General features: G+C 37.9%; 1 protein-coding gene across 1 annotated transcript in view; it reads right to left on the bottom strand.

Annotated features, from left to right (window-relative positions):
* The window catches only part of CMC1 (C-X9-C motif containing 1), a 47,261-nt gene that overhangs the window by 5,019 nt on the left and 24,377 nt on the right, over window positions 1-17,865 (bottom strand). Inside the window, exon 3 of the mRNA XM_057375719.1 lies at window positions 1,285-1,375. Coding sequence (XP_057231702.1) covers window positions 1,285-1,375 — 91 coding nt within the window. The remainder of the gene's footprint in view (window positions 1-1,284; window positions 1,376-17,865) is intronic.

The raw sequence follows: 17,865 nt of genomic DNA, 5'->3' as shown, positions 1-17,865 counted from the left end.
CTACAAGACAGAAAAATACATATTTCCTTTCATCTTGGAACATGGGACAGATATTGCATGAGTAACACTCAAAATTGATCTTCCTTTCATGCCGAAAGAAAACTTGTCTGCCTTGAACAGTAAAATACCTTTTTTACAAAGTACCTAAATGTAACATTACCTTTGTAAACTCTAAATACTGTCATGATACTCTCTCTTGAAGCACAGCCCTTTTCAAGCCTCTGCAGTTAAGCCCCCAAGAGGAAAGGCAGAAAAAGGGAAGACATTTGGTATTTAAGGTCAGCTGAAGAATTTATTTGCAGTTATCCTCAGCATGGAAAGCTGCTGGAGTTGACTTAYTCTTTTAATGTACCCAAGTAACTACTGGAAATAGGTTCAAGTGTATGTCTTGAACAGTAGATATGTATGTCCTTGATCATTACTTTAAATTCATAATATTTTAAAGTATAACTATTCAAACACTATAGACCTTTTTTTGTCAGAAGCATTTGGTTCATTTTTTTTGAAAAAGTAAAGGTATAGACAAATAAAACTGAGTAACTCCAGCAAGTTCTGACTGCAGTTAGGCCTGAATTCTTACCTGGCTGCGCATGTTTTTTTCCATCAGTTTCTAAATACTTGAGGATAACTCTCACTAGTTCAAAGGTTTTTAATTTTAATCACTGGTTTAAGAGAGCAGGACACAACAAAAATCAAACCAACCTCCTTTTCCCCCCAAACTTAAAAAAATCCCCAGCTCTCACCCTGGGAAATCCAAGGATCTAACACTTCAGGCTAATGGCACTGGGGCTAAATTAGGACTTCCAAAATAGATGTTTCAATCCACCATGGCATTGACTTGACCTCTCTAATATCTAACRATTTCCCACTGCTGCTGCTACTGCTGTTCACAACAGCAGGACACTTTCAAGACAGACTAAATCTTAAAAAMACAGAAACAAAATGAAAACAAGCTTATTCTATCTCACTAACAGATTATGAAGGAGCTTCACTGTTTGCTCCTATCCCCCCACATATGTGATGTACCAGAGCAAATAAAGGTCTTCTGGGCTGAAATCTGTCACCAGGTGAATGAAGAAGAGAGTCTCTGTATTTACATTCATATGGTAAATAAATTTTGCCAGTTAGGGCCCTGACCAGCACAGTTTTAATAAAGCAAAGATACCATTTTCAGATAATACATCCAAGTCCCTAACCCTGCACAACCCTTTTCAGAATGTTTAACATTTCTAGATTAGTATAGGCCATGCACAAAAATCCAGCAAAAACTCATGAGGGACTTACTGGCCAACCAGACAGTCYTGCAGTGCTGTGTTCTCCTGACGACACTTCACCACCATCAGAAGACCAGTTTCTTGACAGCATTTAGTAAATGCTGGGGGGAAAAAAAAGCATCACAAACGAAAGTGAAGTTAGAAAAATGACAATAGGTGAAAAAACCCTATGTGAAGGAGGTATCAGACCAGATCTGATTTATTATTAATATAACCATAGTTGGCCTAGATTCTCATACTGTTTGCAAGGTCTTTGTCACTTGTTTAGCAAMAACACTTTAATTGGGATTCTTCCCATCTCATCATGTAACACATTCACACACATACTGCTGTTGCTAATACCATTTCTGAAGTTATTCTTGCAGCAAATCCATGATTCTTGTGCCTGCTTTTCATATGCTCTACTCAGGGCTATCATCTACATTTCTGGGATCATGATCTCTGGCATKTAAGAACAATGAAGTAGCTCAATGAAGTGAAAGTATCTGGTCTGTTTTAAGAATCTTAAGACTTTAAAAAAAAGTGGATAAGATACCAAAAATAGAACAGCAGTCAAGGCAAATGACATGAGGTTTATCTGGGAATAACGAAAATTATGCCTTGTTGTTATCAGCACCCTGTACAGATGTTTCACTGAATAATAACCCTAGACAAGACTTGGCTGTTAATTCTATCTGGAGATTTCAAACTTTTCTGTTTAAGAGATCTGCTAAGAGGTAATCCACTACATTAGCAGATGGAAAAAATAAAAAAAGAGAAAAAGAGAAGAAGACAGAGAAAGAGAGAAAAGAGAGCGAAAAGAGAGAGAGAAAAAGAGGGAGAGAAAGAGAGAAAAAAATAGAGAGAAAAAGAGAAAGCCATGTGTCCAAGATCAACCAAGAGCCAGATAAAGAACCAAGTTCCCCCTACTGCATCCCGCYCCAGAATTCCATCCATTTCTCCTCCTCTAAAGTCTTCCTGGTAGTGATTTAATATCCAGCAAATTTAGGGCATACTGAAATTATTATCTTCTTGCACATATTTAGCAAAATTTACAGCTAATCTAGTAACATCAAAACTCAATGGTGCATCATACAAATCACATCACTTGTGCTCAGTGTATATTTACATCAAGACTTAAATAAACAAGAAAACAGAGATTTGTGCCCATAAAGGCATCAGTTCTTTGCTCATAGCAGATGCCCTCTGAAATGGGCATTAGACAATCATGGACCTCAGTAGAACAAAATCCACGTTCTACTCTCCCAGACACTACTGGCAAGCCTTTGAGAAAGGGATTCAACAGCTGCAATCAGTCCCTAGAYAGATTAACTGCTTGTCCATGGCTGTATTAATTAGTCTTTTTCTAAAATAACTTACAAGAGAAGGTAGGATTTGCTGAAAGTGTTGATGACAGATTTAAGTGTCCTTATATTGCCAAAGTTTGAAAAAAAATTACTTCACATTTACTTCAAACGTATTTACTGATGAACACTTCAAAAACGTGTTCCAACACAGCACCCAGCGTTACACACCAGAAACTCCACCACACTCTACATGAAAACCAGATGAAAGTGTGCAGAAAATGGGTCTAAATTAACACAATTTTGAGGAAACACCTGGACAGCTGAAGTTTAMAAAGCAGTGTAAGCTCAGAACAAGACAAGAAATCTGTTATTTGGTTATCAAAATGCTTCTTTGGTTTTCAAAGGTGAATCTGACATTTCTTCTGTTCTTTCCTACTYTGTTTATACTGATTGCTCCTACATCAGCATCTAAGAAAAATCATACCTATTAGAACATTTCTAAAAATGTCCTTTGTTTTTATTTCTGGAAAAAAACATCCAAAGCTTTTGAAAGCTTATGGTCTGTCTAGTGACCAATTTGATTTATATTCTCTGCAGGCACTTCTCTAAGTGCCRTGCTGAGGTTTTGGGTTGGGATTTTTTTTTGTAGTAGTAATCATTTTTTCTGGAAGCTGTGAAGTAAAAAACCACTGAAGACAACAGGAGGTCCCTCTCACTTGTTAGCTCACCAGTCTTGATTGGTTAAAGGCGTGATGTCCCAGTGAACATAAAAAGGCTGAACTGCAATTGCCAGCATTCCCTGGCTTCAGAAGGCCCTGCCTTGCGGTACATGGCCAGGCACTGTTGCAAAGTGATAAAACTGCTTCCAGCTGTTTAGTGCTAACATTACTGATGCTYAACAACAGAGAGGAAGAAAGAAGGTTAAAGCATATTAGGCAGCTTTATATGAGCACACAAAACTTGATTATCTATCTCTTCTGTTTGGCAGTCACATAAGGACTGTAAGACAGGTTTAGTTACACACACCAGAAACCTTCCAGGAATCTGGAAAATGTTTTATTTCTAATTCTACTTTTTCTTTTCACAGAGGGGSAAGTACCAATCTCTTCACTCTCATAACCAGTGACAGGACTCAAGGAAATGGCATGATGCTGAGTCAGGGGAKGTTTAGATTAGACATCAGGAAAAGACATCTACCCAGCAGGTGTCTGGGCACTGGAACAGGCTCCCCAGGGAAGGGGTCACAGCAACAAGCCTGCCTGAATTCAGGCAGCATTTGGACAAGACTCTCAGGCACATGGTGTGATTGGGGTGATCTGTGCAGGGCCAGGTGKTGGACTTGATGATCYGAACAGGTCCTTTCCAACTCAATATATTCCATGATTCGATGAGTCATTAACTCTTTCATGAAATGAAACGTCTCAATGTTTAGCAGCACAAAGAGTGCTAAAACTACTGGTTTGAAGAATAAATCTCAGAAACAGTTCCAGGTATCTCAAACCAAGAATTAATTTTCAACTCTGTCATCCTGACAAATCCTCACTCATTCCTCACTCAGGCAGTATCTGCATTGTAGACCAAAGTTTCAGGATGCATAGCAAGACACCACAAAAGRAGCAGATACACAAGATCAGATTACAAACTGTAATCCTAGAGAATCCAGCCTCATGCTCAAACCAACCTTCTTCCTACACTGCACATCATATAAAGAACAGAATTTATCTTTTCAAAGTCTTGTGTCTTTATGATTTTAGCAAACTGCTTTCTGTGACCTTACAAGTTCATGGGCTTGTATGTTTTCYTTCTTCCTGCAAGCATCAAGCTACYAAAACAGAACCTCMAGCAGYAGCAAAACTAGAGGTAAATTTGGGTGAGTCTGGAGATTCATTGCAAACTGTAACACAAAAGAAAGACCTATTTCAAATGGACAATAAAAGTTATCCTCAATATTTCCAAATACAAGCTAYATCAACTGAGGAACAGAGTTCAACACAACAGAAGTGAAAATGTCTTGTCAGAAAGGGGAAAAAGGCTTGCCCTCCATAAAATCAACCCTTTGCCAAGGCTTTTCTAGGACAGCTACATATGTCCATCACTGAATGCTCTGTGCACAGACAAGGACAGATCCACTACTGCGTCAGCGAGCTGCAGGTGCCTACCAGTTACCACGGAAACTGGCTACAGAGCTCCCCTTTCACCTGCAGCAAGCACAGTTCATGGCATCATATCTGACACAGGTCACCCCACAGGCTCCTCTCCATGCCACAGGCTCTGTCTAAGGATGCACAAGGAGCAAAGATCTCTTCTCGAGGCTACAGCTCAAAGATACTTCACTGCACAGCTCATCATTGATTTGAGCTGTATTTCTTCTTCCTCTCTCATGAAGAAAGCTTTGCATTTCTGTTGCAGGGCTAATAAAAAATAAGTTTTGGTCACAGTTTGGAGAATTTTAAGTCTCATTGCATTTTGGCCATTACAGCCACATAGATTTGAACTGCTACAACAAGCCTGTAATTTAGTACCTTCTCTAAATCAACCAAGTATGTAAGGCCAGAAGATAYCTTTGCCAAGACAAAGGTCTGCTGTCAACTGAACAAGAGCTGAACAGCCACATCTGAATTGCTGGCATGTGTAGGTGATCTGACCATGATGGGAAGACCACATTTTCAGGGACAKGCAGGAAGGCTTTTTGGCTGAGGCCAGCAATGAATGAGTCCTTCCAAAGACTGACTCTTCAGCAGGGAGCATCTCCAGCCCTGAATAGCTCAGGGAGGCTGCTGAGTTTGGTCCCTGGCACCTCCAGATCTGCACTGGATCCAAAAGCAGGATTTCACTGGATCTTCCCATCYCAATTTATCTGAGAAACCACGATACAGAGAACTAGGAGAAATTTGATCCTGACAGATGTAAAGTCACAGAACAGAAAAAAGAGCTTTTTAAAGCCTTCTCATTTTAGCTATAATGCTGTATAGACATCATTTTAAAAATAAAAATCCTTTTCCAAGTCTTTCCATAATTCCCTTCAGATACAGAATTATACAAATTACATTTGAGGTATCAAGAATTAGTTTTGAGGGCCAAACTTAGTATATTTGATGATTGATTAAAAACTGCTTTAATTTGCAGAGCAGTCTTCTTATTAAGGTTTCTTTGATAATTAGCTAGAAGGTTGACACAGTAAAGAACACTTTGTTTATAAAGATCTTTACAGTCCACAATAATCTTTGCTGAAAAAAACCAGTATCTAAGAAGAATGTTTTTCTTTAGCATTTTTAATTGTTTTTTCTCCAGCCCTGTTTTATGACTTTACAACAAGATAATATGGGAAGCAGATGGAAACTGAAGTGAAACTGGATAACAGTTCACTTATCACAGAATAAAGACTRGACAAATTATTTCCCTGCCTATCCAGGCAGTCAGACAGACATATGCAATACACACTAAAGTATTAATTTTAAAAGATTAGATACACTACCAGAAAGTTACAACAAAGTTGGTGGGGATCTACCAACAGTTGTCCTGGTGCATGCAACACCTAATTTTWAAAAAAAGGAGATAAAAAGCCAGGGTGTTGCCCATTTTAATTTTAGGACACATTCATAGGTTCAAGAAATATTTGCTCCGAATGACAAAAATGAAAAACTTGTAGGATTTTGAATCAAAGGGACAAGCACATCTGGCATAAGATAGAKGCATAGCTCTGCTGAATAAATACAATCATTTTCTTCCACACCATTAAACCAGACAAGGTTAAATTTAACACTGTTAATCTCAGGACTACAAACAGTAGACAGCGAAAACAAGGCATCATATTTACAATGCAAGTGTTCTTCATGTAGCCTACAGCACCCTCCCATACCCAAGCAAAATTAGGCTGGTCTCTTCACTGTGCTGCATTCAAAATGAAATTATGGAACAGGTGTGTTGGACTGCTGAAGTTTCAGTTATGTGTACGTAAAAGAAAGACTTTAGGAAAAAAAATCTGTAACATCCTTCCCCAAGCTTAAAATCAAACTGAAATTCACGGGGGGGTTTTGTGATTTAATATAGTGGAACAAACAGCATCAGATTATATTTGTGGCAGATTTTTAAAGGATTTTTTCTCTTTAAATATTTTGAAATACTAGATACATAATTATTTCTTTCTGCAAACATCGAAGTCTTCCCATGCACAAAGTAAGAGAAGAATAAAAAGTGGGACTCATCTCCAGACAAGCAGCTGCATGGAAACAGTGTTGATACAACAACACCGAGGAATCATCCTTGTTATTTTCAATATATGAGCTGTTTGTAGCGAGAAGGCTATTTCTGAAAGTTCMTTTTTTTCAGATTATAAAAATACTTCGCACTTTCATATTGCCTCATATTGTGAAGTGTCATACATTTCATATAATATTGGAAYTGTACTTTTATCAATTATAATTGTGCATCTGTTTTCAGATGTGCTTGTAACAAAATAAATTAAATATTCCCCATTATCAAGATAAATTGATCCTCTCAGGTCTGGCTCTCGTTTATTTAAAGACTTTACAATTTTACTACTTAAGAGAAAGTCCTACAGAGGTGTTATCTCACCATTTATATTTTCTCAACACTTATGATACTGCTATCACACTCTTAAGATAAAAAAAAAAAAACCACCTTGCATCACGATCCAGACCGGGCTTATTCTGGGGTAGCTTTTTCTCCTCTATACACAAAAAAAGAAATAGTTTTTTCTGGTGTTTGGATCATTTCTTGGGCTATATCACTGAGTGGAGAAAAGATGCCCAAGTAACAATGGAGATTTGGAGGTAATGGTAGAAGGAAGATAMAGTTCCCCTTAAAATGTAAACAAGGGCAAAATTTTTAAACCTTCCTTTGTAAAATGTGCACAAAACTATTAAATGATCCAAAACATTATCAGCAACCTTTTCAGAGGTAGTTATTAGGCTTTTAATTTTCTATTAAATTATGTTTATTAGCTTATTACTTTGAAAATTACTCAGTATGCACAGAACAGATTACTGGTGCATTTAATGAGCCAGAGGAAGTAGTAGCGTGAAGAGATTGTTTTACCTTGTAGAGTATGAGCTATTTGATATTTCCAACACAGTACAAAGAAAGCTTCTCTGTAGATTGATCATGGTTCAGTTAACATCACTGAATATCTAATACCTCCAACTCAATTAATTCTCACCTGATTAAGATCAGTCTGATATTCAAACTAAATCATCTCTCCAGTCAAGTAGAAATCAATATTTCTGATTTTACTTTTAAATTACGATAACAAATAAAATACATGCATCGTCAGTATGCTAGGAATAGCTTTCCTATTCTAGTCTACTATGGCATGCATAACACAGCTGATTAAAGAATTATTCTAATTTGAGCAACAATATATATAAGACAGATTAATTTGAATAGAAGGAGATAGCATGAACTAATTAAATGCATCTTATATAGGGCAAAGAGAAAATTGACATGAAATAACCTTGATTCTTTCAAGTGAACCTCTGTTATCAGATCAAATACTTTGTCTCCACAAATATTCATTTGCTATAACATAAAAATCATATACGTTCTATTTTCCTGCTCATCACCAGCCCCCCAAAATCTTCATTTCAGCTTTTGTAGCTGGAGGCATGTGTCCTAGGATAGATGATCAATACATACTAGCACACAATACAGGACTGGGGAGAAGAGAATCCCAGGAATTCAGGCATTTTAAGGAAGGGATATTCATCCTCCTGCCCAATTTTTCCAGGGCACTCTCAGCATAGAAAAGCAGCCTTATCTTAAAGTACAGAGTGCAAGCAGAGGACCCCCCAGCAGACCACGGCCTCTCTGGCACTCCACTATGAAATGTTTAAATATCCCTCATCTCATGACTGAGGTGAACWTACAGCAGGAGAGAATCATCAGGAAGGCAAAGAGCACAACTGTGATCTGCAGAGGAAGAATGTTTTCCAAAAAACCCTCAGAAACTCTTTGTTTAAACACAATGCCTTGGGATAAAGAAGGCATGTTATCAACATCCTTGAAACAAATCTGAAGTCATTGCCTTAAAGGATATTTAGAGATGAGAAAATAATATACAGAATCAGGCAAAGGGCTCTCTTGCCTTGTACACCATCTTTCTCAGAAGCCAGTAATAGCTGCTTTAGAAAAATGTGTCAGAAAGTCTACATTACAGAAATACATCTCCTCAGGTGAAGTCTCTTCTTAATCCCCATCAACTGTAAGCTTGGCTTATACCTCGAAGCATAAAGTTCTCACATGCTCTTCAAAACCCTTAGGATCCCTTACATGGTGGATGTAAACTGACAAGCATCCAAAAGATGAAGAAAGAGGGAAAAAACATCCCACAATCAGAAAGGTATATGCTAGCCTGGATTCCTTCACCATCCATCTGCCCTGGCCCACTCAAGTCTTGCTAAACTCCCAACTATTGCAATTGTAGTTATTTGTTTCATACCATGCGTGCTTTTTTCATTAGCAGGTTTTCAAAATCCTGCTGCAAAAATTAATTGGCCTCAAAGTATCTCTCAGCTGGATGCAGAACAGGCCAAAGCAGTAGGGAGCAAAGGCACTCCAYACAGATCAAAAATGTTCGGGGGTTGGTTGGGGTTTTTTCAGAATAATCCAGTTACTCACTCTGTAAATGCCACCTACTTATAAACAAAAGTCTTCAAAATCTTCATGTCCTTCATATATTGATATTACAAGGATTTAAGTTCAGTCAACTGCTTACAATGGCTTTTTAAATGAATATAGAAAATCAATGGCTTATTTAAACCTTGTTCCAAAAATTATTTAGTTGGGTTTTTTTTTACACCACAATTCCATACCAGTTCTGAAAACTCACGTAAGGCACATAGGAATTCTCCAACATCAATTAATTCAAAACAGAAGTAATTGCTCAGCTGCTGATCTTTTCTTCACAGAAATGTTAGCAAGGTTTCTCGTGTTTTCAAACCTAACAATCACTAAACACAGAATTTCCGGGGGGAGGGGAAGAGGATCTTAAAAAACTAGCACCAAGGAATGATGAGCAAATCCAGGAAAGCCACGAACAGTGAAGATACAGTCCCATTCCCATGCGATGCAGAGGCTTGTGCTRGGGAAACCTCTCTCACCAGATTCACTATGTGTGTTCTGCAGTTTAAAATTCGCTACAATTCAGAATGAGAATTGTGGATGTTTAATAAACATCCACATATTTAATAACCAGAAACCTCAAAGAGGCAGAGAAGCACTTCTGTCTRTCCCAAGTAACCCACACTTAGCCACTGCAGATTGTTGGACCATTTCTTTCCAATTTCATAATAAGCACCAAGAAACAGGGAATTAAACTGGAGAGAAGTTTAAGAAAGAGAAGAATTGTTTTGTATAAGAAAGACACATAAAACAATCTGAGGAGCACAGCCAAACACAGTAATTCAAGCCAACCCAATCAGTTCAACTAACAAATTGGAGCCAGACAACCCAGACAAATACTTAAAAGTGTTAGCAAAACTACAGCAGATTAAAGTAACTGAGAGTTAAAAAATAATTCTGTTCTGAAAATAATATATGCATGCAATCTCACAATACTTTCAGGAGCATTTTGTTCTGTCATTTGGACAAGGACAGGTCAGCCTTCCTCATTCTATGTCTTGTACACGARATCTGACCAAAATATCTTTTTGGGAACAAGGAGTAGAAAGACTAAAGATAGTTTTCGGTTTGATAGGAATATGGGATGCACACATGAAACTTGACTAGGAAAAGTGTTTTCCTAAGTAGTCACAGAGTCAGAAATAATGATTTTTTAAAAACATACACCTTAAAATGTCAGGCAGTGTTTTCCTGACTATTGCTAAAGGATGAAATACTATGGTAACATAAATTTATTAGGAATATGTGCTTAGTCACAAAAATTTCAACAGAACTTGGACTTTAACAGCAAATGGAGCTTTGGCAGAGTTGATAGAGAGAAATGTCATTTGTTAGTTTTAGGGCCATAGACTCGATCTGATCTTGACCTGATCTGATCTTCCGTCATGGATGTACAGAGCTGTCAGCAGTTTCTGTATGCATGAGTATGCACACGTATCTACGTGCGTGTTTGTGTGTGTGTGTGTGTGCATTTTGCCCCAAACACACAGAAATCTGTGTGTACACTGTCATATCTTTTAGGTAAATTCCAGCAACACAGCTCTTTAAGAGCTATAAGACAAGTCCTCCTGCTTCTGACTAAGCAAGACAAGCAGAACACAGCAGTACATAGAAGAGGGTTCTGTCCTCAGAAGACACTGCAGAAATTGCAAGGGCATAACTATTATGTAYAAGGCTTTACAGTGACAGTTTTGTCAGGCAAGGCAGATTTAAGTGCTCAAAGATGATGATCTGCTGGGCTATGCAGGCAGATTTTTCAAGGAAAGCAGACCTCCTTTTCTTCTTAGTGAAATTACAAAAATCTACCCTTTTAAGCAAAGTAAGCACACTGCTGTGAAACTGTTTATTTGGGTAAATCATGATTTGTCCACTAAAGGAACCTGGTTGAGGAATGTTCTTGTCAAGTACAAGCATTACCTTCTTTATCAGGTTTCAGGTAAAGCATGCCCAGCAAGCACAGCCACCTGGTTAAACTGCACTGGTTTTAAACAACTGCTTCCTTTAAGACAAACTTGATCTAATTTTCCTCCCACCCTGCAGTAAGGATCCCTGACATCAAGTGTTACCATACCAGGCRCTGGAAGAGGCAGAACTGGAACAAATGCAAGTTCCCCCATGGCTACTGTCTGTCACTGCCTGCTTTTATATAAACAAGCACATCCAACTTGAGCTGTACAGAGCAGCCTCACCACTGCTTATCCTCCCGCCTCCTTCGGGAGCTGCCGAGCCAYTCAGGGATAGCTGAGGAGTTAGGATAACAGATGATTTAAAGAAACAACATCCCCCTCCCTCTGTCTGACTGACTCTGTAGCTGAACTCCAAAGTTTAAAAAATTTATCTATTTCGCCAAGACAGAGCTTCGCCGAGTGGAAGAAGTAACAGTGATGTCCTTCTACCACACGGTGGGGATAGAGCAGGGCATTCATGTAACTCCTGAGGAGGCACTTGCCCAGCTATTCCACCATGACACCAGCTCTCAGTTACACCGTGCTGTGTTTGGGATTATTCCTTTCTCCCCTGCACCCCGGTTCAATTTAATGGACTTCCAAAACTATGTTTTTAACTGAGAGGTCCAACACCGAAGGTTGGTGGTAGTAGCAGTAGTAATTCAGGCTCCTCTGAATGAACCAAAATATTCTCTAAGCAAAAGTGAAACTGGTTCCAGGGTTCCAGCTAGAAGGTGGAGGTGGAAAGGGGCACACACAATAGGGTCAAAATCCCTGGTCTTTTGGGCACTCCAAAAAGGATAGAATATAGAAGGGTCACAATTCAGGTCCCAATTCATCCACAACCTTCATTTCAACATCTCCAAAACTGTTACCATCTACTTACCCTACTTTACAGTAGTCTCTTCTTTTACCAAAATGACTAGTCATATGCTGGTATGAAGGTATGGGAAGAATTCCTGCTGAATGAGGTACTACTCAGGGCTAGTAAGGATGACAAAACCAACGTGAAAACCTTTCAGAAAAAATGCCCATTCTCTGAACTGAATAGTGAAGAGTAACTTGACCGTTTGCAATTGTAGCCACAGTGCAATAAAGGTATGTAAAATTACTTTTTCAAATGAAATTGCATCATTGACTATGCAGGCACTTAGAATTTCAGACTTTACTATTCACTTTATGATTCTGAAGAGATGACTTTAAACCACGTGACAGCAAAGCACACTACCAAAGCTTAGTAATATCTGGAAATTTGGTACTGACTGTGTAACATTTATCTTCCAACCTCTGGAAAGTGTTTTAAATAAATCACTGCAAGAACCAGGTACATTTCTTRAAAGCAAAAGTTGTAATTTTGAAGACAGCAAAATGAAATACTGGTAGACAGGGGATTTACAAACAAGTCTTTGACAAATCTACAAAGCAAAATGAAATGCACCAGAAACTAGGTATAAAAGCTCCTCAAAAAAGAGAAACTGTTTTTAATGTAAAGCTTAATGGGCAAATGGYATAAAAATCTAAAAATCTGTGTAAGACCATCAACTTTACTAGCACAAATCCAGGTGCAGTTTGGTATAATGAAGCCTTGGGGACAGTGCTCTACCTTCTAACAGTTGACTACACCATACTCCTCAAGCTCTATGCATAAGGACTCAAGTTTGGCAGGAGGTGGTTGTTTAAGTGCATCTATTCTGCCTGTTCCAATTATCTTGTTCTTGATGCAAAAATATTTTAGAGTAATATGGTATAAACACTGTTATGAAAGAAAGCAAAAATGTGGTTTCCATACTTAGAAAAAAAATGAACTTCTATGAATTTATTTAGCAATTGTTCAAATAAGTATTAACAGTATTTGTAGCATCAGCTACAAAATCATTGGCAAAGAAGATATTAAAAGTTAAGACAAGGGGAAATATATAAATGTAGCTCCAGTTGTAGAAGGCATTCGTCACACTTCTTCCCACGGCATGAGGACACTTCCAATGAAATATCACATGCCTATTATCAAGAACTTATGTTTTTGTCAATTGCTTTMTAAAGAAGGAGACAAAGTTTGTTTCTAACACATTCAATCACRGGACCCATATCCAGGGCTCAACCTGCTGCAAGGCCAGAAGTAACAGAAGACCCCTGTGCATTAATCAGTGGCAGCTGAGAGCACAAGAATTTGAAGCACCATTCAGTGGCTGGGACACGAGCAGAAATGACTGAGTCTCCTGCCATTACAGCCCCCTGTGACCTTTTGTCTCCTATGTTTGCTTAGGACAGAAAGGAAGGACCCTTTCTGGTTGGAACTTCAGTGCTATGACTGGTTGACTGTGAGTGCATTCTCCACTAGCACAATGAAATTAAAAAGAACATAATCTGACTGAAAATCTATCCTCCATTTTCTGGGTTTTGAACTAAATGAGTTTTACTCACTGCATGCAGATGTACACATGCCTCCACCACCACAGATTTGTCAGTATGTAAGTTTTTTCCAAAGACTTGTCTCACCTTTATTCTGAAAGAAGAAAAAACACCCAAAAGCTAGCATATGCTGTATTAATGTAAAACCCCTAGAGGGCAACTAAGCTTCAATTTCAACCTGCATAAATATTCAGTTCCTTAACTAGTTTACAGATTATGTAAACTATTTCCTTCAACCTTATTTTTTTCCCCTCGTTTAAAAGAAATGAATCCTTTTCATTCTCAAATCACATTATTGCTGCCTATTTAGTGTAAGTTAATCACCACTGCCCAACCAGAGACTGAGTCCTCAACCCAACAAAGCTCAAATGTGTGCAAAAGAGAACAATAAAGAAAACACATGTAAAGGCTTCATTTAAGCAAAGACAGAAAACAAGCATATGAAAGTCTGAAATCACTTTCTTTCCATTAAAGACCTTTAACAATACATCTTGTTTATTATTCAGCTTAGTATTAATTTATTGCATGGCATCTGTTTTCTTGTCCAGCAGTCTGGCTACAAGTCTCAGACTTATGAATCGAAGTTTACACTGTTGAGAGTATTTGCCTGTTTTCCCCTACATAGCAAAATATCAGCCTTATATATTTGGTGACCAAAAAAAAAAAGTGATGAAATAGGAAACAAGACGTCAAATTAGTTATGAAAAATGGTTTCATTTCATTTTTGGTATTTAGCTAGAGTCCAGGACTGCTGCCAGCRGTGAAAGTAAAAAAAAATGGAAAGCAATTGGAGCCATAAAAATAAAAAGGCAACATTCAATTCCAAGTGATCCCCCAAAATTTTAAAATTTGTAACAGTGTAAAGCTGAGCCTTATTTGCCATGAACCAGCAGGCATCATCTGCCTTTTCCCTACTTCCACCAGATCTTGTTGGGAGCTGAAGACACTTACATCCTGCCAGTCCACACCTGCACAGAACCTGCAGACATGTTGATGTTAATGTTAGACAAGGCATTAACAAACCGATGGGATTCCCAAGATATGGAAGCAACCAGAGACAGGAAAAAAAMCAGCTCCAAGGAATCCTTAGGAAATGCTTGCAAAGTCCAAGGGTTTCTACAAGGCTTTTGCAGGAGATCAAATAGCCAAACAAATTGATACCACAGCCATCTTTGCTTTACGCATATCAGTACAATGTCCCAAATGCTTTGATCGTACAGTTCTCCTTCACTTATCATCTTATCACCATTTACATGTCTTAACTGAGACTAAGAATGACTAGTAGTGGAATTCACTTTATCTAATTTTAGCCACCTAAAATTTCCATATCCCACCTAAAGCTGATTCTGAAAGGACCTTRCTGTCCTTGTTGCCTTGAGCCTTGACAGGGAAGGTAGGAGGGGCGGGGAAGAGAGAGAGAGGACTAGAACTGGCATGCAATGTCTTCCACCCTACATGACCTAACAAAAAATCAAAGGAGGACTTCAAGGAACTGACATAAGTCTCCAAGGGTGTTCCACTCATAAGGGTCTCTGCTGAACACTGCAGAACAGGATGAAGTAACTTCTATCCCCCTTGAGCTTTGAAAGACTGCAGAAGGGAGAAGAGGAAAGCTAGACTCCTAGACTTCTTACTCAGATTCATCCCCTCTGATTGCTGAAAATACAACAAGCTTTAAGTGTTCATTCTGACCTTTTTGCCAGAAGTTCAGCCAAGGCTTAGATATCTGAAGACTTGAAAACTGTTAGTACAAAAATGCCCAAGTAGAAGCTTATTTTACAATCAGTTAGGGTCTGGACACATGAAACACTTGTTACTACCAGATCTCTCTATATGGATGCCCATGACACATGGTGGAACACAAACATCAGTGTACAGTCTTGGAATCAACTTAAGGCATTGACTATATTAATTACAAACAAGGGAATTCTACCTGCTTCACACAGAACAATTATAGTCACTGTTACAGTATACTGCTTAAGTGAAATCTGGCTGAACCCGATGCCACAACCCAAATATTATTACCYTTCAACACACTCACAGAGGTGACTATTTCTCCTCTTTATTAGAGTGGCTGCATTAGCTTTCAGGCAAGTCAGGTTATTGCACCTCAAATTAGATAGACCTGTAACATCAAGTCTGGAACAAACAGCAATGCATGGAAACCACAGCAGAAAAGAAAATTATGAGACCAGAACTGTTCATCTGMATTACTATAAAAAGGCAGTCAAATCAAAAGTTTCCAACTCTGTTAAATATCTTCCTTCTGCAGAAGTGCAAAATTTTTTKGGGGGGGTTGTAATTTACTATGTATTTTCTGCCCAACAATGAATATTTCTCAATGGTTTCTAGTAAGTAACTAGTATTTGCATGAATTTGACAGCAGAGTGAAGAGGACAGATACCCCAAATAGTATTTTGGTTTAAAACTGCTGAAGTGTTGTAGTTATTCAAGAGAGGGAGGATATCAAAATGAATTTACACAACAGTCTTGCTGAAACAAAAGCATTTTTACCACACCATTCTCATTCTCTTACTAAGGACTCAAAAATTCTTCAAGCTGTTTGGAATATAAAAAATAAAATTTAAAAATTCATCACACATACATACATGTATATGCTTTTTTATTTCCTTACATTTGGAATAGCTTCCAAAAGTATGGGGACACCTCTATTACAAAGGGAAAGCTGAAGAATTATTAATACCATTATTCAACTGTCATGGAGCATTGTTACACACAGATAACATAAAATATTTTAAACATAGGACGTTTTATATAAGTCATTGAAAGCACCACAAAAGCAGTGAGGTCTTTTAGCACCTCATTAAAGATTAGTTAATTACTAATTGSTTAGTAATTAAATCTTAAGCTATATAACCCCAAACAGTATATTCCTCTTTTCCATATTCTATGAAAAGCAATGGTAAGTTTCTGCTCATTAACTAGACACATGCTGAAGCCTACAGTAAGCATAAAAAAACAAACCACTCAGAAAACACATACATAGAAACACGAGAAGGAAATCAGGACACATAAGGAATGGCAAGGATTATTTACAMCAGAGAAAAATAAAGAGGTATTTTCACCACTGGACTTACGAATCATTTTGACTGGGCTGTCAGATTCACTGTAGAAAATTATCACCCCAAAGGCAGGAAAAAAAGTAATGTGCAACAAAGTTTGAAGTTGCAGACTGTGGTCACTCGTGTTTACTGCATATAATTTTCATCAATCTGAAAGAASGAGTTCTCCCTATGAATTTCAATGTAATTTTTAACATCACAATTGTGATGTTAAATATCACATTTGTGTTTAAAATTCTTCATGTTCCTGCAAACAGCTCTGGAATCTCAAACTTAAACACTTTCCCTAAGCCATTTCAGGGACTCTGATAGAAATAGTTTTCCAGGAYAGTTATTAAACAAGTCTTTTATTTTTATTTTTCTCTGTTGTCTGTTTAACATAAATCAAATGATCCTATTTCTTCTATTTAAAGTACTGTTTTTATTCAGATCACTACCAGGAATCTGCCCAATGTCTGAGAGCATAAATGCTTAATATATGAAGAAAAGTAAATTTAGGCATTAAACCCCAAAAAAACTTAGAAAACAAAACAGGTTCTTTGAATGGTAAAATGAAACCAAGCATTGAAACAGGCTGTCTATAGTAGCTGCAACATTAACCAGATTACAGGACAAACAGATGCTTACTAGACATGGCCTAAGAGAAGACAATGGCCCACAGTGTCTTCTCTAAGTTTTTTCCAGACCTGCATCCTTTTATGTTTCATAAATGTGCCCTCCAAGGGCACTCATGTTTGATAAGCATTTCACAGAAACTAAGTTCTTGCTTTTGAAGCATAGACTAGTCTAGATTGCATCAAAACGTCCTACTTTCAAATCTCTCCTATGTCTTTCCACATTACACACTCCCTGTACATTCCCACATATTAAACCTTAGCATTCAGAAGTTCTTTTTGCCAACATTAGCTGCATCTCCCTAAAACAACTTTTTAAAAAAATGACAATCTACAGCCATAGGTGAGATTACGTCTCAAGCCACAACTTTGCAGCACTTTATTTTCACCAACTTCATGAGCATCCCATCACAGCAAAGAGTATGGCACATTTCTRTCACCAAGAAACAAMGCAGGACCTGTGTTAAGCCTGGCAYRCACATGTAGCAATAAATTTTTGATTTTGTGCTTCAAAAAGGACTATTTAAATATACCTGCAATATGTGGTTGATCTGAAAGCTTGAAGGGCATATTTAGTGTTTACTGAAGAGGGAGAAAAAGAATAATGACTAGAA

Source organism: Malurus melanocephalus, unplaced genomic scaffold (assembly GCF_030028575.1).
Source record: "Malurus melanocephalus ecotype Western Australia unplaced genomic scaffold, MMel_1.1 scaffold_256, whole genome shotgun sequence".
Taxonomy (NCBI): domain Eukaryota; kingdom Metazoa; phylum Chordata; class Aves; order Passeriformes; family Maluridae; genus Malurus; species Malurus melanocephalus.
This window is presented reverse-complemented; position numbering and strand designations above follow the sequence as displayed.